General features: G+C 45.1%; 1 protein-coding gene across 2 annotated transcripts in view; it reads left to right on the forward strand.

The window, feature by feature from the left end:
- Positions 1-22,276, forward strand: part of ARHGAP31 (Rho GTPase activating protein 31) — a 60,928-nt gene that overhangs the window by 17,102 nt on the left and 21,550 nt on the right. For both annotated transcript variants that reach the window (XM_082052427.1, XM_082052428.1), the window contains exons 2-3: positions 19,357-19,459; positions 19,938-20,082. In XM_082052427.1, the coding sequence (XP_081908553.1) occupies positions 19,357-19,459; positions 19,938-20,082 (248 nt within the window). The remainder of the gene's footprint in view (positions 1-19,356; positions 19,460-19,937; positions 20,083-22,276) is intronic.

Here is a 22,276-nt window from a genome sequence, read left to right on the forward strand (position 1 = left end):
TGCTGCCTTCCTGATGCGATTTATAAAGGAGTCTCAGGTTGCGGCCAGGCAAGCCAGAGTCAGAAGTGGATGCCTTGGGAATGCCACTATCTTTTGCAATGTTTCCTTTGTTTCTTCTGAGCAGGACAAGCTTGCTGGCATACAACTAACTCTGACTCCCACCCACTTTGCCATCTCTCCTTCCAGCCTGAGTCCAACAAGACATCATCCACCTAAATGTCTGCTTGCATAGTGCAAAACCAAGGGGGTTATGAACCAGGCTATGCTGCTAACCATGCCATTATGCCCATCAGTTTAGATCAAGGCTAGTGTATTACGTGCAGGATTCACACAGCCAACTCCCATCTCTATCTAGAGCCATCCTAAAACCTAGGATGGCCTGAAGACTGCATGTGAAACCGGGCTTTAACTCTACATGGGACCATCTCTGCCCAGGGGAGCAGACCATTGGTCTGTGCTCCATGACAGCTACTTCTGCACTTCATGCATTTCTAGTGATGTGTCTCTCTGCAGCCCCTTTCCTACTCTTCTCAGGTGAGCCAGAGGAACAGCTGGCCTGACTGAACGTCCCCTGCCCAGCTGTCCTCTGGTGTATGAAGCTGTGGAATAGAAGGGAACATGCAGGGCTGTGTGGCAAAGTTGGATGGACCAGGGCTGTACAAGCCAAGGGATTCCGTAGCATGTGGCTCTGGGCGCCCCACGTGTCCATTCAAGAGCTCCAACATACAGGATCTCTCATGGTGAGACACAAGAAGTAAAAGGAACTCACATGCTGACAGAGAAAGGGCATCTTCATTTTATTACTGTGGCTCTGAAACTTTTTTCTAGCACCTTGCAGCCCTCTGACACCTTGCCTCCATTTCACCATACTGCCTTTTACCACTGATCTCCAGAAGTACAGGCTGTATGGCATCGGGCCAGCTTCTGACCTCAGTGACACTAGTATAAATCTGGGACGCTGCAGCCAACTGGTGTGGAAGCACTTCAAATCTGCATATACCGCAAGTGTTCCCAGCTGTGGAAGGGGCTTATGATTTAGGTTGGTGAAACAGCAGAACAAAAGAAATGTCTACATGACGTGGATACTTGCGTATCCCGCCTGTGACTAAGTGTTTCCACAACATCCACACTTTCCCTGTTACCAGCAGGGTGAGCCATGAATTAGCTCCAGTATAGTCCAAAGAATGCACCAGGACACAACTGGTGTCAAGAGTGAAAAAAAGAACCAAATTTTAGGTGGATTTGTCAACAAGTAGCATTGTTGTAACTCACTGCAGTTAGTATTGAAGATGGTGGTAGCATCAACTCCAACAGAAGTAGATTGTGTTGGTCTAAATATCTTGAAGGACAGACTGCTGAGAAAGTGTTGGTGAGGTTGGATAGGTATCAGAGGAACACTCAAGTTGAAAGCTTTAAAGACAGTGCCCAGATGGGAGGTTCTGGAGACAAGGCATTGTCTGTTTTGAGAATGCTTGACCACAGAATGACCTTCCTTAAATGAAGGCAAGCTGCAGTCAAATATGATCTTTTTTGAGACATGCTGTGAAATTCCTCTTTGGCCAGGGCCCTTTGCTGCTGTAACTGGAGAAAATGAATTAGTAATAAACAGTGGAAGAAAGCATTGTGGTAGGAAAAGGTTGACTGAACCTGAGAGGTGCAGAACAGAGAGCAGAAAGAGCCTCAGCTCATTCTTAAAAATGATCACATCCTTAACATAATGGCTATCAGGGAAGTGCCATAGAGCAAGTGCTACTCAGGCCCTTCAGACTGAAGCCAAACATGTTGTTTCAGAACAGCTGAGAAGCTGTGGCAGATATGTTGTAGTGTATTGGCAGGCAAATCAGAGAGAGCAAGACAAACATCCTAGAAACCCTGAGGATTCCCCTTGGTACAAACACTTCAGGTGGGTGGAGGAGTGATGTAAGGCAATGCTTACCAGCCAGTGCAGGCTGGAAGTGGTTCCTGTGATGGGGCAGAGAAATATGGCCTACAGCTGGAAGTTGACTCCTAGCCTAGCTTTTACCCCATCCCTCCTGTGAACTGCTGTGTGACACTGTGACAGCTGGCAGACACATTTTGTGGGTACTCCCCTGGTGGGCTCTGCACAGGCTCTCCTATAACCTTGCAGGGAACAACATGGGTCAGGGTGGCCCCCACCCTGCAGTGCAGCCAGTGCTGAGCAAGGAACAGTAGCCAGGGAGGTCCCAGGTCACCTGAGAGCAGCCCCAGGGGTGTTTAGGGAGATGACAGGAGGTGCCTGGTGAAGGACATGCCCATGTCCCCCAGACTTGGGCTCAAGAGAAACCATTTCCACTTGGAAGACAGCAGAGAACTAGAACTGCTGTGAGGGATTCTGACACCCCTGCAGTCTGCCGGCTCTGGAGGCAGCAGTAACTTGTATATTTTGAGCCTTCCTCCATACAAAGTGGGCAATGTCTGAAGGGGTGGATATCCATCCAAATATCTGAGGAAAACACTGAGTTGCCAGCGTGGTTTCCTGTCCTCCTGGACACATCATCAGCTGCTGGTTTGGAAATAACAGTCTGGGTGTCCCTGTGTGAGCCATGGCAGCTGGAGATGGATTTGTTTTCTGTTGATTTCATGGCAGTGTTGCTGCTTCAGGCCACTGCTTTGGTGTGAAGATCAACAACATCCTAGAGGAGACACCCAGTGAACTGCTGACTGCTCCACGGCTACCCAATCTGCATGCCCAGCGTGGGAAGCGGTCAGACCACCCTGACGGCATCAACAAAGCCATCATGTTTGCTGACATTTCAAGAGAACAGAGAAGGGAACAAAAGCTGGGGACAAAAGCTAGGAACAAAAGTCTTTGATCCAGTTAAGAGCTGCAGTTGGAAGATACGGGCCTGAATAGTAAATGCCAGATCCAAGCGCCTTTTTTCTGGAGAGAGATTTTAAAGCTTGGTCCCAGTCTCAAAGGTGGGGCTTGAATTTGCTCTCCATGGAAAGAAAGTTATGCTGAAAACTGAGTGCCTTGTGAAATGAAAATGGACTGTAAAGAAAGGAACCAATGGACAGCTGAGGAGACGGAAGAAGTCAGAAGGGAAGGCAAGAAGTTTGGCATAACTGATTTGTGAACAGGCAGGACATCTTTTCCAGTGAATTCAGGCCTTCCCTCCCACCCCTCAGCAACCTCTCTTCCCTGAAATGATCAGAAATAATGCAGTTTCTCCCCAGATGGCCTCTGGGTATCTTCTTGCCATTATTGTGGTATTTAGTCATGAGAGAACCATTCAAGAGGAAAAAAAAGACAATAATTAGAAGTGATGCCGCGAAGCATGGATCCAGTTCCAGACATTCCCAGGCACAGGGGTACTGAAGTCCATTATTTTAGTACCAGGCTGACTTTTATGACAACCAAGCCAAAAGGTTGCTCCAAGAGTCTGATCAGTACTCTCTGACGTAAATTTCTTCCTGAGGTTTTAGTCTGTGTGTCCAGATTTTGGCTAGAAGTTTGAGTAGGGAGGGTCTTTCTGCTTTGGTAGATGCCTGGGAAGAATTGAGTCTCTCCCAGAAAAACACATTTGTGTGAGATTTTCAACTTGACTCTCTGGGTCAGTGATTCTGATAAGCCAGTTGCAATCTCTGCCTGCTTTAACAACTTCTGAACTTTTGAAGGTTAGTTTCTATTTACCAGGAGTTCAGATATAAGAAAACTACGTGGTTTAGTCACAGAGTGGGAATCAAAGCCTTGGGGTCTAACCTTAGCTCTTCCACTAACTCATTGCATGACTTTGGGCTGTCAACTCATTTCTGTTTCTCATTTTTTGCACCTTTGGGATGAGAACGATACTTATCCCCTGTTAATTCACGACTCCTTGCCAAGGGGTTAGATTTTTGCTGATGACAGCAAAGCGCATTCTATGAGACCGAGATGGGGTTTTATCCTCACAAGGTGGGACGTGAGATACAAGCAAGATTTCAACTGAGGGTTTTTTGTATCCTGAGGGTTGAAAAGCAAACTCTAAAATGCTTGCCTCAATTTTCTCTCATTCATTGACAAGAACACAACATCCTGGGCTTCAGCTTACAAGTAATGGTGCTGCTGTCCTCAGAAGTATATAGAGAGGAGCAAACACTAGCCAGTCTTTGATGATATCACTTGATATCTGTTACAGCAGGTTCCTGTTTTACACTGTGCTCTATCTTTCCCTACTGCAAGGTTTTCTTTCATCTGGAATCAGAATAAAAAAGCAGAAACTTCCCCTAAATAAAAATTCTCCAAAAGGTTATATTATATTGAAAATGATGATAGGGAAGTGAACATATTTCACCTTCTGGAAACAATATATTTGATTGTTTATTTGGCTGAAAAATCCAACGGAATCCCTGCATTCCAGCGAAATATTTTTATTCTGTCAAATGCACACTTTCCCACTGGAAAATGATTTGGCTGGAAGATTTTCAAGTAGCCTTTCTTCCCGCATGCTTTAGTATTCACTTTAGACTCCAGCTGTTGGTTGCAGTTCTCCCTTGTTGCAGTGAGTACTAGAACTATATGCTCTTCTTTATAATTAATACAGCAATACTCTTCCAGGGGGTCTCACTGTGGCTTAAAAGGCATCACCTGATAATGAAATGGGAAGGCCAGCAAAGTGGTTTTGTCTTTGTCACAGTGGCCTCTGCAGGACCATTCCCTTCAGAATAATTCTCTGCCTAACTTGAAATATCCAGGTAGGGTGGCTCCCATCCCCTCCCTTGAGAAGGCAATTCTACAACATGATGCTACGTCTCACTCTTAGGAGGTTTCTTCCTACCATTCAATTTAAACTTCCCCTCATCATTTCATTCAGTCAGTCCTCATTGCAACCCCCTGATCATCCAGAGCAAGCCCTTTCCCTTGGTGGTATTTGCAGCCCGTGCAGACCGCTATTGTGCGCGTTGGTTTCTCTCCTGGTAATGTGGGCCAGCTGTGTCTATTTACTACCCCCACTTTGTTCTTCCTTGCAAGTCTATCCCTGTAGATCATTAGAGTTTCTGCTCTTTTTCTCTTCCTCCTCCCCACATGCAGCATGGTATCCTGTTTTCCTTGTAACTGTAGCCATGCTGCAGGGCTAAAAGATTCAAGGATTTTTCCATTAATAATCCCCACGCCCTTTTCCTGGTCAAGATGTTGCTTAAGAGGGATTGAGGTAATTCATTCATGAACAGCAAGCCATACTAAAAGAGAGCGAGAGCACGACGGGGAAATGTGAGATCGGTGAAGCCTGTCTCTCTTGCATACTCTGTCAAAAAGTGCGGTGTTGCTCTGAGAGCAGCTTTAGAAATGGGGTCACATCCTGCAAAGCGCTCACAGGTTTTAGATGGTGCTACCAGCTGCCAAGCACCTTCCAGAAAAGCTGCTGGCACCGTGTAGGCTGGAGTTCCCTAAAAAAAGCAGGGAAATCTCCTTTCCTGGTCCCCCATCCCACTCCTGTGTGCCAGCAGCAGTGCAGCCCCAGCTAAGTTTAGCCACGCAGGGCATGTCTTCTGCGGCCAGGAATGCTTGCCTAAATGTCAGCGCTGCAAATTTCAGCGGCCCTGGCCAACTTCTGCTGTGTGAACATAGGTGGGATTTTTTCCTTTGCATCTTAACACCCTCACCAGCCACCAAGATTTTGCAATTGCACCTTGAGTAAGAATTTCTGCTTGTGGGGAAAAACTAAGCCCCAGTTCACTGTCTTGCAACTCTGCTGGTTCTACCAGGCTTGGGGCCACATCTGCTGCTGGCTATGGTTGCATAAAGCTGGGGTAATTTTGTCAGCCTCTATGGCAATGTTCACTCTGAATTTGGAAGTGTAACCCTTTGCTTAGTTCCTACAGTGACACAGGAAGGAGGCCAGGAAATAGGCAGGAAAAGAAGGAGAAAATCACATTTTAACGATATTGAAATACATGTGGAACTCATCCACAGAGGACCATTAGGAGCCGTAGTTGAAACTCAAAGGGACAAGTCCTGTTCTGGTTATTGCTAGGGGACCTAATAAGCTGTTTGGTTATTGCTAGAGGCCCCTTCATAAAGCCCTTCCCCACTACACACATTTTGGCTGTAGTTTTAGGCATGCTATAAAAAATGTTGGGGGACTCTGTTTCCCCAGTCGTTCCCTGAGTAGGGGAAAGCTCAGCTTGCAAGGAACAAGTTCTAACACAGAAGGACATGGAGGGCGTGTGGCTGAAGCGCTATGGAGAGCAGGCAACGCTGCTGCCATGGCTGGCTGTGCTCACGCTCTTTCCTGTTGTGTGTCCCCACCACAACGGAGACTGTAATTGCACGTTCGTGGGCTGTTCCTTACACTGTACAGCACACTGATAACCTCCTGGTGGGAGCTGGGACAAGCTCATCAGCTTCTCTAACGGGACAAGAGCAAACCTCAAATGCCAGGAGCTGTGTGGAGGTCCAAAATGGTGTCTGGTTGGGTTTCCCCTTCTCTGCTGGGGCAGTGGCTCAGGCAAGGGCAGCCTGCAGAGCTGAAGGGCTTCAGCTTGGTGTAAGCCATGTTCTGAAATTGTTATCCAGTTTCTGCACTGTTGCTGAAACAGTGCTGGCAGCGGTAGAGATTCCTCTGTTTGAAGGAATAAAACCGAAGGCAATGGTCTAGCGTAAAGGTCTTGGCATCTCCCACAGCTTATGACAACGCCACTGGAGCATGGGGGCCGTGGCTGTAGCTTTTCTTTTGTGAGCTTGCATTCCTTAGCAGTGGGAAATCGGCAGCTGTAATTAGTCTCTGATGTTCTCTGCTAATAAGTGTTTTCTCTGGTACTTGCAAATACCGTCATCCCAGAGACATAACTCTATTGTTTTGACCTCTTATCTCTTCTCTCTCCTCCTCAATGAGAGAGGCCCCAGATGTTCTTCAACACTACCAGGAAAAGACTCATCCACGCCTGCTCCTTCCCATTATATCCCTGTCTCCACTACCTCTTTTTTTTTTTTTTTAATTCCCTTTGGCTGCTGTGTAGGAAAATGGCTCCTGCTAGTCCTCATGGAAAAGGACACGGATTCCGGCAGGAAGCCCCTTTGCTTTGGGAGGAAAAGGGGCCTGACATCAACAGGAAGCGCTGTGCGGCGGAGCTGCTGCTGCCTCCGAGCAAGGGGGGCCTTGAAAACAATGTCGGCTGGCGGTTTAGGACTGGCCAGCAGGAAACGCAGGCACGTTGGTGTTTGCAGTGCAGAGGAAATGATAAGCGCTACCTGGCCTGACTTGGAGCAGAGATAGCATGGTGAAAAAAAAAAAAAAAAAAAGAAAGATGGGAAAGAAAAAAAAAAGGTTGTTTTTCTTCATACTGGTTTGGAGCCTGTCCTTTGCTAAATGGAAAACAAAATAAAGAGTAAAATATGGAATGTATCAGGAATCTGTTGGGGGGCTTGGAAACTGAGGAGCGCAGTTGTGAAGTGACGAGATTTACTACTTTAGTAACAGCTGGATATAGCTTTTTTTTCCATTGTTAGCACTGAGAATGACCCTCAGCTTGATAACCACTAGCATGCATATTTATTGAGAAATGAAGGGAGGGGGAGGCTCATGTCCCATGGGGAACTGGGGGGGATTTTCTGTGTGGGAAAAAAGTCATGGGGACAACTGCTCCTGCTTGGGTCAAAAGGGCCTTGGGAGTACAAAGAAGAGCAACGTATAGATAGATATCTCTCCTGACTTGTGCCTACTAGGTGAGAGCATAGGGCGTAGAAGCCTTTTTGAGGAAGAAGATGGCATCATGCTGTAATATTTTATTCAATTCTGTTTCTTTTCCCCTTTTATTGGTGTCTGTAAAAGCCATATTATGCATCCTTTCATTACTGACCTTCTGACAGCACAAGTTGCTGTTTCTGGTACCCTTGCCCCTCTGCCTGGCAGCTGCAGAGGTACAGTCCTTGCAGGTCAGCCTTGGAGAAACCAGGCTGTACACCCTGGGTTCATCTCAGTAGTTATGTGCTGACATTGTGGGGTGGAGGTAGACACAAACAGCGTGGCAGGAAATATTTTCTTCTAAACAATCCCAGCCTCTAGAAGGCTGGAGGGCAGTGTGACACCATCTGCAAATGCTGTTCTGCCTCCTCTGCTGTCCTTGATGATTCTCACAGGCTTCGCAGAAGGAGCAAGCTGCCCTCTTGCAACATATGGGAAGTGCTGATCTGCTACAAGGCTGGCAGATGGAGCAGTGCTCTGTTTCCTGCTGTTTCTGAAAGAAGCCCTGAAGGTGCAGTGCCACATGCAGATGTTGAAGTCAGGCTGCTTAGCAGCTCCTTTTAGAGCTCTTTACCCTCCCTGGTGTACAGAAAGAAAAATATGATCCCTACGATTAAGTCTGTAAGGTACACTTTAGAGGACTGCAGCTTCTGGAGATGAAAAGGTGTAGCCAAGTGACCCATATACCATGGGCTAAGCTACTGAGTGAAACCAATTCATTGAGACTGGTTCTGGACTTGCTGATGTAGAAATCCATACATGCTTGAGGAATCCATCCCCAAAACACCACCTTTCCTTAGCTGAGAGCAAGAACTTCACCCAGAAAGGTCTTCAGCACAGTAGCAACATGCAGAGCAATGCATGACCTAAATGCACTTTACCTAAGAGAGGAGAGCATGGAAAATGTCTTTGGCAATGGTGTCCTCTACTCTACCCTGGTGAGGCTGCATCTAGAGTACTGTGTCCAGCTCTGACCTCCCCAGTTTAAGAAGACAAGGAATTACTAGAGGGAGTCCAGCGGCAGATTATGAAGATGGTGAGGGGCCTAGAGCACCTTTCTTAGGAGGAGAGACTGAGAGAGCTGGTCTGTTCAGAAGAGAAGGCTGAGTGGGGATCTCATCAATGCTGGGTGTCAAGAGGGTGGGACCAGACTCCTTTCAGTGGTGCCCAACGATAGGATGAGGGGCAATGGGCACAAACTGAAGCACAGGAGGTTCCATCTGAATATGAGGAAAAACTTCTTCACTTTCAAGGTGCCAGAGCACTGGAACAGGCTGCCCAGAGAGGCTGTGGGGTCTCCTTCTCTAGAGACATTCAAAACCTGCCTGGACACTTTCCTGTGCAATCTGCTCTGGGTGAACCTGCTTTAGCAGGTGGGTTGGACTAGATGATCTCCAGAGGTCCCTTCTAACCCCAACCATTCTGTGATTCTGTATTCTCCAGCTGGCTGAGCAATCTTCAACAAGCAAGAGCACCAGCCTGTAGTCATGTGTCCCCCAGACCTATTACCTCAGTCTAGCAAGATTTTTGCAGTTTTTGACTATTGTAAATACCACCTTTAGGCATCAGGCTTTGATTGACACCTTCTTAAAAAAAAAACATGTTTCTCTAAGAAGAATTTCCTGGTAATGCACAGGAAATCTCTCTCAGACACATATATACATACATGAATAAAATTGTGTATGTAAAAATACATGCATATATGTATACATATGCACATACATATATATGTTGATATATACACAGATATACATTTATTTATGTATAGAGGTATATGTGTCTGACCAGGTGCTGGTTGTGACAGAATTTTCTCCATGCTGCTCGGACACAGAAAGTGAGCTCCTGGGCTGTGGCAATCGTATACCCTGGGCATTGTTTAGGATAGGTAGAACAGCACCTTGTTTCACCAGACAAACATCAGCAATCCAAGTCACCCGTAGCTTAATCCTCTTCAAATAATGACCGATTTGTTTTCAGCCTCCTCTGAGCAGGGCTGGGAGGAGCATTTCTAGGTGACCTTCCACTGCCAACAGCAGTCTTAATTCTCCACTCTGTGTTGAACCTCACACCATCATTTTATGCTCCTGTAAAGCTGGTGAAAATGCTTCTATCATTCCTACACCTCGTTTGCTAGTATTTGCATGCCATAGTAAGAGGTAAGAGAAAGAAGAACAAACATTTTTTTTTTTCCTGTCTTGTGGAAAATATTGCTGAATTCAATGGGATTTTTTTGTATGAGTGCAGTTCTTTGGGCCAGGCCCAGACAGCCTTGCAGTGAAAACAGTCTAAATATATGCTCAGCAACTGAGCAAAGATGGAGTGGATTTTGTGCTGCTTGGCTTCAGACTATAAAGACTGATTACTGCTAGTGCCTTTGCATGTTTGTTTTCAATCAGATTGACATCATAAAGCCTTATTTACTTTTTCTCAAAAGTCTGTTTTCATTTGCCTTTCACTTCTCATTTGCAGCCTTTATGGGTTTGTATTTAGGCTCCTCATCTCTCTGTCTGTGATACATAATGATTCTCAGCAATTTTCTCCACTGTTTGCCTGAAGTTGTTGACTATCCATGAAACAGCCCATTTGGAATAACCTCTGGGAATTGCTGTATCTACTCTTCACTAGGAGAGCCCTAGAGGCAAGATCAGTGAGAAGCCTGAGTGAAAGAACATTGCTGCATAATCTGGTGTCAGTCTGCATCAGTCCATCAGTTTGACAGAGGGCAAAATGAAAAGATAAAAATATGTGCTGTGAGATTCAGCCATGCAGTTTCTCATCCATAGGGGAGCTTGGTCTAGACTAGCTTCTCAGTTACTTTGTACCTTGCTCGCAAGCGTTTACCTGAACTCTCAGGTGATTTGCCCCTGCTACCCCCCTTTCACACACCTGAGCTCATTGGCACTGCCATTCTGCATTAGCTGGCACGGTTGGATGTATATGTTAAAGCTGGGGAATGGCTGTCATAAATGCTGGTAAATGACTTGCTATGTAGCAAGTGTGGAACGAGACCCATGAGTGCTGACAGACCTCCAGCCTACCCTTGCACATTCAAAAGGACAACAATAATTTCCTGGGAAAGAACCACAGAAGGAACTGCGGAAAAGCTCATCTTGCTGCAGCACCAGGGTTCATGAGACAATGGCCTGTCTCCTCACTTCACTCTCTCTTCACCAGGAGGACAACAACAGCATCATCTTTCCAGAAGCCTCCTGAGAATATCTATTTGGCAATTAGTTGCTTTGTCACCAGCATGCCATGACTATGAAAGTGGACTGAAGTTCTGTAAGTGGGAGAGCACGACAGAAGCTACAGACAAATTCTGTATCCTATAGAGATTGCTACAGATTTCAGTCTATGGAGGTGGTGTTTGTGAAAGGCACAATACAAAGGACTTCAAAACTGTTAAACCAGTAGCTGGTATTTTTCAGGTTCACTTCAAAATCTAAGTACTCAGAATTTCTTTCTAACAGCCCCAAAGGCTTTCTTATAAAGAAAAACCTGGAATTCCTATTTTCTGGCACACAAAAGTCCACATCAAAAAGAAATAAGGCACAAACTAACACTAACAGCCAGGTAGGGAGTATGAGTTGATCCCTTGAATTGCCCTTCTCCAGGTTCTGGGATCCTAAGAATTGCATGTCAAGAGAGATGTTGGTTTCTACACTCTTTTTACAGTCAAGAAATGCGTGTAATAGCTTACAAGTCACTTCTAGAGTAATTTTGAGACTGTAAGAAACTGAGCAAGTCTGTGTCAGCTAGCAGGCTCAGGTAAAAGATAAGAGACTGTGCACTATTTGTTTTCTAACTTTTTTCTGAAGCTCTTGTAAATGAAAACATAAAGGCCAAAATCAGTTGAGATGAGGAAACAACTTATGAATGAAGTCCATATATTTTCCTTGCTTTGCTGCCAGCAATTAAGTAGGTTAGCATGACTTACGTTGGTGTCCGTGCTTAAGAGAGGAGTATAGAAAGGAAGCAGAATGTCACACAGTGTGACACCTACAGTCCATAAGCTTCTTTACCGACCTGGATGAAAGACAGCTGCCACTCAAGACACTTTGAATGGAGCCTACCTCACCAGCTGTCCATCCCAGTGCTCAACGTTTACCTGCACTCTCCGTTTGCAGGTTGGTTCTCCTGGCTCCCTTGAGTGTCGTCATTGCCCCTCTTACGCCTGCGCTCCATCAGCGCTGACACAGCCTTGGGTTTGCTAGTGCTTTGAGTACGTGTTCTCAAAAACAAGGTTAATGGCAGAATTCCTGTCTCATAGCCTGCTTACACCTCGTAGTATCTAGGCATTTACTGAGATGGAGGTCAATTCATTATATGCAGCTTCAAAACTATTCTGATATTTTCTATATTTATACCCAAGTCCCTTTTCTGAGACAGCATAAATTCTCCCATTACTCCTACCTTCAGAATTAATTACCCCGATTGTTTTTGCTGTGATGAACAAAATGCTGTACAATATCCACCCTCATCTGCTGTGGATCAGAGCTGTTAGGATTCAAATGGCTAGCTGAGGGTGTGTACAGGCCATTGATGTGCCCTGCAGAACCTAAGATGCTGGTTTTAGAGGTGGCTTTACCACAGAGTCATAAGAGTTAAGAGTGAAGATATCCTGTTCGGCTATCTGGTCTGTTGTTTTTTTTTTCCAGGAAACTCACAGCAGGATGTTTTCCTAACAAAACTATTCTAGTGTTTAGTATAACCTCTTTTCAAAAGTGCCTGCATGACAGAATTTGCCAGCTATGTCAAGGTACTAGTCACGTTTCAGGGGGGCATGGTGACCGCTGGGATTGTTGAGAGTCAGCATTCAATCCTGCTTGTGCAGTGCTTTCTCTTAGGCTTTCTTTGATGTGTGTTGTTGACGAGCTGGCCAGGTCTGCCACAGGCTTCTTTCATTTCTGCCTGGAACATCACAACTGTCATATATGCTCTGGAAAATCAGGTGTTTCTACATGCCTTATTTAGATATATGAGATGTAAGCTGGGTATAATATCAGTGGGGAAGAAAACCCTTGATATTGGTGCCATTGTCTTCATGCAAACTCAGACGGGGCCTGCAGGCTGTGCTGAAGTGCATTTGCTTGAAATCAGCATGCCAAACAGTGCTCAGCATCTCCACTTCCCACTCAGGCCATGGAGAGTGATGGCTCGCAGCATCTGTTAGATTTGAGATCTGTTTTTCCCACATCTTTGCCCACTCAAATCACAACTGCGTTCAGGATGGTGCGTTTATCACAGGGAACAGCATGGTTGTGCTAACCTCCGTGACTACCTCAGTGGTAGTCAATGGTGCAGAGTCTAGTTGGAGGCCAGTATCTAGTGGAGTGCCTCAGGGGTCAGTACTGGGGCCAATATTATTCAATATATTCATTAATGATTTAGACGAGGGAATAGAGTGTACTATCAGCAAGTTTGCTGATGACACTAAGCTGGGAGGAGTGGCTGACAGGCCAGAAGGCTGTGCTGCCATCCAGTGGGACCTGGACAGGCTGGAGAGTTGGGCAGGGAATAACCTGATGAAATTTAACAAGGGAAAGTGTAGAGTCCGGCATCTGGGCAGAAACAACCCCAGGTTCCAGTATAGGTTGGGAAATTACATATTAGAGAGCAGTGTAGGGGAAAGGGACCTGGGGGTCCTGGTGGACAACAGGATGACCATGAGCCAGTACTGTGCCCTTGTGGCCAGGAAGGCCAACGGCATCCTGGGGTATATTACAAGGGGGGTGGTTAGTAGATTGAGAGAGGTTCTCCTTCCCTTCTACTCCGCCCTGGCGAGACCCCATCTGGAATATTGTGTCCAGTTCTGGGCCCCTCAGTTCAAGAAGGACAGGGAACTGCTGGAGAGGGTCCAGCGTAGGGCAACAAAGATGATTAAGGGAGTGGAGCATCTCCCTTATGAGGAAAGGCTGAGGGAGCTGGGTCTCTTTAGTTTGGAGGAGACTGAGGGGTGACCTTATTAATGTTTATAAATATATAAAGGGTGAGTGCCACAAGGATGGAGCCAGGCTCTTCTCGGTGGCAAACAATGATAGGACAAGGGGTAATGGGATCAAGCTGGAACACAAGAGGTTCCACTTAAATTTGAGAAAAAACTTCTTCTCAGTGAGGGTGACAGACACTGGAACAGGCTGCCCAGGGAGGTTGTTGAGTCTCCTTCTCTGGAGACATTCAAAACCCACCTGGACATGTTCCTGTGCGACCTCACCTAGGCGTTCCTGCTCCAGCAGGGGGATTGGACTAGATGATCTTCTGAGGTCCCTTCCAATCCCAGACATACTGTAATACTGTGATACTGTGTGACACTGCAGAGACATTTCCTGCAGAAGTAGAGGGGGAAAAAAAATGGAGTGTGTGACTTATATGATGATTCAGTTGTGCTGTCCATGCAGAGAGGATCACCTTGGCGCCAGATATTTGTCTTTTTTTAGCTGTGTCTATGGCCGCTAAGGGGGAAGAGATGAGGAGGATTCTAACAAGGTGATTTGTTTTTAAGCCTGTTTGGTGTTGTTTAGCTATCTCACGCTGTTCAAACACAGGTGAGTGTGTGCATGGGGGCGTTGTGGTAGCTAAGCGCTAACAACCAAACTAAACACTGGAATCTGATGGTGAGACTGTTTATTTTTTCTTCTTCTATAAAATGAAATTAGTGCTGGTGAAAAGTATGCACAGACATCCTGGAGACTGCAGCCCTCTGTTTGTCCTTACAGCAGTTATAACCAGGCAGGGAAAACCCTCCCCATCCCCAGCTCTGCCAAGTTCATCTTGGAGCAGGAGAAATCCTCTGCAGCGATTTCAGATGCTGTGGTCCCTTACATCTCTGGCCCCTGCTGAAAAGGAGACCGTGGAAGGCAAAGGAGATGATACCTGGGGGCAAGACAGGATTTATCCTCATCTGCTGTGGGTCAGGGCTATATGTTGAGAGACAAACTGGAATTGTGACTGCTGTGTTGGACTAGGGCTCGCGTGATCTTCAGGGAGGAGAGAACAGTTTGATCTCCTCTGGAATTTGTTTCTCAGCCAACTTTAAGCCTAGTAAAAATCAGAAATGATCAGCAAAAAAAATGAATCTGGCGAGTCAGCATTAAAACTTGTGATTTAAAGTAGGAAGCATCAGGAAATGCAGAAAAATGTCACACCAAAGATACTGACTCTCAAGTATGTTGCCATTTATGCAATGCTGCTCCTTTCTTCTGATTAGGAGGCCAAGTTAATATATTAGTATGTTCTAGAATGTGTACTGTTTTGTTGTTTTTGTACAAAATAACAAATCTTGCTTAGTATGGATTGAAACATTTATTTTTTAGGAGAAAATATTTCCTAATTTAGTAATTTAAATTGAAACAAGAGATTATTTTGACCTTTATTGTCATGCTACTGACATAGCATGAAAGGAAGCATGCACTGCTATTGAGGGCAATGGAAGACAATTTTAAAAAAATACTAATATGTAACAAAACCAAAATGGTGAAATAGAAATGGCTACTATGTTTTTTTATGGTGCAGGATTCATTTCTGGGAGAGCTTCAAAAAAACAAAAAACAACAAAAAAACCCCACACTGAACTATTTCTTACAAGTCAAACATCAAAAAGTTGGTGTTTCAGGTGAAATGAAAAGTCTGCATTTATCATCCCATTACTTGAACTAAAATTAAAATAAAATTAGAGAGGACGTGAAACCTCCTCCATGTGGCATAAACCAGCCACTAAGGAGGACCTGAGTAGCTCTGCCACTAATTTTTATCCTTGCAAGGAGCCCTCTGAGAGAATAACAGAAGGATAAAGATAAAAATGAAGCTTGCTGGTACTCTGTCCAGTTCAGTACAATGTACTGTGAACACATGACCCAATCCGGGTTAGCTAAATTTAAGCACAGTCTTACTGGACATTATTCACCATGACTGGTTAGGGTGGCTGACTTAGCAACCTCCTCCCTAGAGTCCACCTGGAGCCCACGGAGACTAAGAGCTTCTTCTAGAAGGTGGCACTGAAGGCCACAGGACATTGCTTGCATCTCCTGGTGGACTGGGGTCTTTCTCACTCATTGCTGGCTTTGGTGGGAAGCCAGGAGGACATCCTCCCACCTCTTGTTAGATGGGGTGACTCTCTCTCTTCCTAGTGTCCCCTCCTGATTGGGCTGTTTGGTGATTCAGTTAGGCACATGCTTAAATGTCTCCCTGGCTTTGGTCCAAAATGCTCAGCCTTGTGCCAGACGACGTTTTTGTCAGGCAGGCAAAGAGTGAGCACCTTGCTCGCTGGTGGAGAGGTTTGGTGGGTGGTAGCACCATGGCTGGGAAGGGACAGAAGAAGAGAGAGACCTCTCCCGTCACAGCAAGGTTGGGAGGTGAGATGCTCAGCACCCATCGCTGGCTCTGGAAGCCAGAGGAACTGGAAGGAGAGGGAAGTGCAATACCTGAGCTACCAGGAGTAGCACACATATGTAAGGGAGGTGGCATGAGCTGCGGTCATGGAAAAGACCCTGTTGAAGGTGAATGTCTGCATACGCTGAGCTCAGAGGTGATATCCAGTGAGAGTGGAATGAGTTACTACGACTGCCCTTCTGGTTTATTTTTGTCTAGGGGAAGAGAAGTATTGTCTTTTGTATGCAGTGTGTTTATAACTCAATTTCCCTTCTGACTGATGCCCTTGCTCCATGCTCTCCTCTCCTCCTCCATCTGGTTTCTATTGTAGTTTTAAATGAGGACAGTTTGGCTGTCTGGCAGAACAAGCAGGGTCTGTGTGACACCAGCTGCCTCTTCCAACTTCTAAGCCTCCAGCACAGTTTTAATTATAGAAGTGTCAAGATTGGACACCCCTCGTCCCCCCCTTTTTGTGTCTGCACGCATACACACAGCCCCTTCTACAAATCCCCATCCACGTTCCATCTTCCTCTGTGAGAGATCCAGTTCTGTGATTTACGTGTGCCCTGTAATGCCGATAGAGTCCTGTTGTAAAGCACAGGTTAGGGTCTGTACCTCCTCACATTCAGGGTTGATCAAAGCCTTTATTTTGGCTCATCAGGAGCCACATCTGAAATAATCAAACCACCTCAGAAATGCCTGGAAGTGGGAGGAAGGTAATCCTGGCCTCTCTAACCTTACCTCCCCTGAGTGCCTGAAAGACTCAGCTTTGTAGGAGATCAGAGCTGCTTAGGAATTTCAGAGCTGCAGGTTCCACTCAAAGAAAACATTTATTGTGCTCCAGCTTCATAAAAGTGCTCCATTTAGGGGCTTGATTTGCAGAAAGCTGATGTAGTCCCTCCACCTCCAGGGATCTGAGGTCAAAGTCTGTAATTTTTGGTTGCAAGTGAAATATGTCCTATATGGGTTTTGGTTTTTTTTTTTTTTTGACATCACAAAACCACAAGACATGTTGGCATAACTGACTGTTTCTCTTCATAAGAGCCAAAGATGTGGTATGGAAGGAAATGATGAACATGATAAGTGAAGGACACTGTCAGAGATATGTGAGAAGCCCGGGGCTGGAAAATCAGGGAAGACTGCAGGGCTGGAGTAAGAGATGCTGTCAGAGCTTGGTTCACATTGTTTGTCTGCAGTCTGTAGGTTGCTTCTACTCTGGAGTCTTCACCTGCTTTCGAAAATGGGTTGAATTGTGTACATTTGCTACAGCTTATTGCCCCGAGGCCCCTCTTTTTGCTTACCAGCCCTCAACAGATGGATCTACCTTTCTCTGGCTTCTAAGAGGTTTGTTTACCTGCCTGAGGCCTTTTGACCTAATTTATCCTAAGGAAACTTAAAACTCAGCAAAAAACCAGCGTGATTTAACAGGTTTTACTTCTAAGAGGTCATATTAGCCACAGCAAGCATCAGTATATGCATTTTTAGTTGGTGAGCCTATTCTTAAACCCAAGATTTTAAAAAGGATCTAATAAAGGGCGCTGTGGGCATGGACCCTATTTTTGCAGCAGTTAGGCACCATCATGTGAGGTTTGTCTATAAGACAGACTGTTTGATTTTTAAACAAACTTTGTCCTATGTCTGTCCTGATCAAATAGGTTTTCTGTTTGATTAATTCTTCTTTTTCCAGGTAGCATGGAGAGGTCATAAAAATCATCCCAAGGGCTTTGAGTGTGACACAGCATGACTAATGTATCTGCATTATGAGTCCCTGCTCAAAAAACCCCATAAAGTCAGATTTTCCCTGTTGTTTTGAAGAGTGTTCTTTAAGTGAGGAGAATTAGTCTGTTTGGCTCATTCAGGCTTCCAAGTAATCACTGGCACTTTGTGTATTCCTGCATTTGGGTTGGCCAGAAGAGAAGAGAAGGGATGCACAAGAAGGTCCTCTTTACCTCCCTCAGTAATATTTGGGAAGCAGAATGTTAGCACTTGCCTGACCAACTGGGCTCACTAATAGTGTGTCACTGAGGAGGGCACCAGTTTGGAAGCCCTCCTCACCACAGCCTGTGCCCTGGGCTGCTTTGTAGGTGCAAGTCCACCACCCATGAGCTGGGTCTGGCCTCAGTGACACCCATGAGAAATACAATAAGGCACCAGCTGGTTTTTGTTCAGGCTGTCCTTGGAGTGCTGTCTTTGGATGCCACCTGATGAAGCACATGTTAACATATCATTGTGGTATTGAACCTCAGGCAGAAGAACCCAGGGGAGGTCCAGCCAGAGGCATTATCTGTGTGATGTTGCAAAGATGTAGTAATTCCTATGCCTGGTTTTCCAGTCAAATGTATGGCTTTGTCCATTTTCTTTCCTACAGCTTTCTGAATGCACAGTGCAGCAGAGTCAGCATTACAGCAGGGAACTTGAACTTCTGCATTTACTGACTTTTGTGCTTATGGCTGTGTGAAGCGTTGCCTTAAATACACGGTAGTTTCTAGCACCTAATAAGGAAGGACTCTCTTACTGTTATTGTTATAGCTAGGGTTGTTATAGTTCTGGGCAAAGGGAGCCTTAGTCTGGCAAAGAGGATGAGTGTTTCCTATATCTATACAATGGGGAAAAATAAACATATACTTTGGGTCCAGGTCTGGATGTAAATGTTGTGCCTCGGGCTCCTCTCAGCTTTAAGGCTGGTTGAGCCTTTGGCTGGTTATGCTGATGGAGTTCTTTTGAAGCCAATGTCAGATTTTGTCAGTGTGCAGATCTAGTCAATATATGAACTTTATACCCTCTTTGTGGGAGTTTATGAGCACTAAACTGTGGGTATGTAGGCTTATATGGAAGTGTGAATGCTCCTCTGATTTTTATCCAAGCCAATTAGGCCTTTTGGCATGATTCAATGGGGCTAGAACTCTATCCTGTGGAGGGGGGAGGTTCCCAGGACGTCATGCTATACCTCATGCTTTCAATTAGAATGAAATGGAATTTTTTTTCCTGAAAAGAAAAGAAAAAGGGAGAGAGGAAAACCCTACCTTTCTTCCCACAATGTTTCTGTGACTTCAGGGTCAGTCATTGTTGTATGTCAATGAGCGTGGTATGGCACAGCCATAGCATAACCTCATTTTGCAAGTTCACTTCAACCACATTATGGGGTTTATTTTTGGTTTGCCGTGTATTTCTCTTGTTACTGTACCCTTGCCTGCATCTGCAGAGAGCTTTTGCTGTTGTTTCATGAAACTGGCTCCTCTGTGGTGATTTGTGGAAGTTCTTGGTGTGTATTCATTGGGTATCTTGCCTTGCTTTCCTCTCTTAGTCCCCTACGTGCTGAAGAGCTGTGCAGAGTTCATTGAGACTCATGGCATTGTGGATGGGATCTACCGCCTCTCAGGAGTGACATCCAACATACAAAAGCTGAGGTAAGGGCAATCTGTCTGAGTGCCAGAGGGATTTGGTCACATTTCTTGCTACCTTTTTGCTGTTATGTTTTGCTGTTAGTCCCTCAGGCATAGACTGAGGCCAACAGAGCTCTACGCTGGTGCAGAAGATGAACTGTCTCTGAAGCTGGTAACAGGGAAATACAACATTTCAAGGGTTAGTCCATGACAAAGAAAAAAAAATTCTCCCTCTGCATTTTTTAATGGCAAAGGCCTGGAGGGTCTCAGCACAGATGCTGAGTTATCTCACTTCAAGACAAAGCAATCTCTTTATATCATTTTGGAGTCCACTCATGGGATTATGTTAGGAAAACCAGGGTCTAGTTGAAACCTGGAGGCCTGATCCCAGGAGACAGTCTGAGCCAGGCTGCAGAAACATCTCTGCTTTCCAGTTTGTCTTTTCTTCTACCTGGAAATAAATCTTATTCGTCTACATTGTTATGTTTCCATATTTTTCCAGACAAGAGTTTGTTTCTGACCAATGCCCGGATTTGACGAGGGAAGTTTACCTCCAGGACATCCACTGCGTGGGGTCGCTCTGCAAGCTGTACTTCAGGGAGCTGCCCAACCCTCTCCTCACTTATGAGCTCTACAAGAAATTCACGGTGAGACACTTTGCTTTGCTCATTCCTCTCCAGCAGTGTGGATGTGCTGCAGGATCCTCCATGACAGCTGTTTGGGATTCGGTCCAATACGCTGTCTTCTGGTGCATCTCTCTGTATAAACACTTCTCAGTGCTCTTCTTGTCTTGCGCTGACTCTCCCTGTCCTTGTTTCTTTCCCCCATTTAATATTTTTTTCCTCAGTTTCTCTGCTGTTTCCTCCCCTTCATCTTGCTCATTTTTACACCACATGGCTTCCTTGCTGTTATTCTTTCTCCCCACTGTGTACCTCCTCCCAGAATTACTAATTCTCTTTCTTTTTCTCATTACTGTCCATCACTGAGAGTCTTCTGGATCACCTGGGGCTTGCGATCATAATCACAAGGCTGCAGTTTCCTCCTCTCTGTCTCTTCAGCAGTCCCTGACACCTGCACAAACTGATTGCTCAGCCCATGTGTAAAGCACCAACTTTTCTGCACCTGTAGCATTTTTCATACAATTTGTCAGAATGCAAATAATGACACAGGTTATGCCAGCTATGGCATATCAGGTTCATCATCCTCATGCCATCAATACAAATGGCAGAGGAAAGTGGCAGCTGGCCAAGCAGAAATCTCTAACCTTGTTTAAAGAGATTGTAATTCAAAGAGTAGTTGCTTGATTCTGCAAAACAACCATAGATTATACATGGATACAGCTGGAGCCTAGGAGCCGACTGTGGGAGAGCAGAAAAATAAGACCACAAAGCCTGAATTTTTAAGAGAGCTGGCTAATTTTGATGACAGGTAATATTTTATTAAAAGGTGGCACAGCAAGCTACACTTGTTGAGGTTGCCTGCTTCTTACCACTCTAAATCCACTTTCAGTTGTTTATGACACAAACAAATTTAAATTCAGTCATTCAGGCTGAAATTTTATGTGCCAGAGGTGTGAATTTTCAGCTAAAAGAGTTCATCAGCTTCTTAAAACAACTGGGATGGGGGGATGGGAAACGTTTTCTCAGTGCTAGAAACATCCGTCCTTTGTTAAGAATTTCTGTCATCCTGCTCTTTCCCATTTGCTGGGAGGTGGAGGGGACAGACCGCCAAAAATGCCAGATGTTGCAGAGAAGTAGTTTTGCAAAATCATGTCCGAACGAAAAGGGAAGCGACAAGCAACCTTAGCTGCAGGTATTGCCATCTGCATTGCCTCTATTCTGAAGTCGTGTTTCTTACAAGTCGTGTTGCTATGGCACAGGAGGCACTGAGGGGCACCCACGGGGTGCACACAAGAAGACGACTTTCTGTTGCCTGCTGAGGGAGGAGACAGGCACATCTGTGCAGGAGAGCTTGCTGTAGGGCAAATCCAGGTGGGACCAGCCAAGCAGCAACCTGGTAGAGTAAGTCTGGTAGCTGTGAGGGGCTACAGCTGAGCTGGGGACCACTGGCTCGCTGTGCTGACTGACAGACATGCAACAGTGTTAGATGACTTGCTGTTGCAATGCCAAATTTTAAGTAACATTGGTCTGCGTTTCAAGGTGATGTATAATAAAAACTTCAGTCAAAATTCTGAGCAGATTTGAAAAACTGGCCTGTATCCACAGGATATGGGGATCCTGAGGATATAGGCTAAGATCTCTAAAATAGACACAGTCAGGATGAATAGGATCTTAAAAATACAGGGTGTTATTCAACTATTCACAGTAACTGATGAGTCTCATTCTTGTTGAAGATATTTGGCTGATGTCTTTTTGGCTATCATCACTGATTTATGAAAGAAAAATGCTCTGAAGGAAACATGAAGATTTAGATGGAAACTTTTTTTAGGAAACAATGTTTGCTGAAAAGTGCACTTTTGGAATGATGACTTGCAGATTTTCGTTAGATATATTCAGTAAATAGTTTTATTCAAAAACAAAAGGGAAAACATTTGTGTAACTGTCTAAATGTTTCTTTTACAAATACTTTCTAAAGGAAATGTTTCAACATTAAATCAACATATCTAACTTTTAATAAAATGCCTTTCAGAAAAGGGTTAAACAGCTCCAAATTTAAATGATAATTTCTTTCACTTATGGTCCAGTACGATGCTTTGGTCAGCCTTGAACAATTGTTTTTAAAATCTTGTGCCAGCTCCCCAAAATGTTATCACTTTGGATTGACCTAAAAAGGGTTTTTTTTTAAATCTCCGGCTTTTTAGTTTGTCCTCAGCCACAAAAT

This window comes from Streptopelia decaocto, assembly GCF_964273445.1.
Source record: "Streptopelia decaocto genome assembly, chromosome: 1".
Taxonomy (NCBI): domain Eukaryota; kingdom Metazoa; phylum Chordata; class Aves; order Columbiformes; family Columbidae; genus Streptopelia; species Streptopelia decaocto.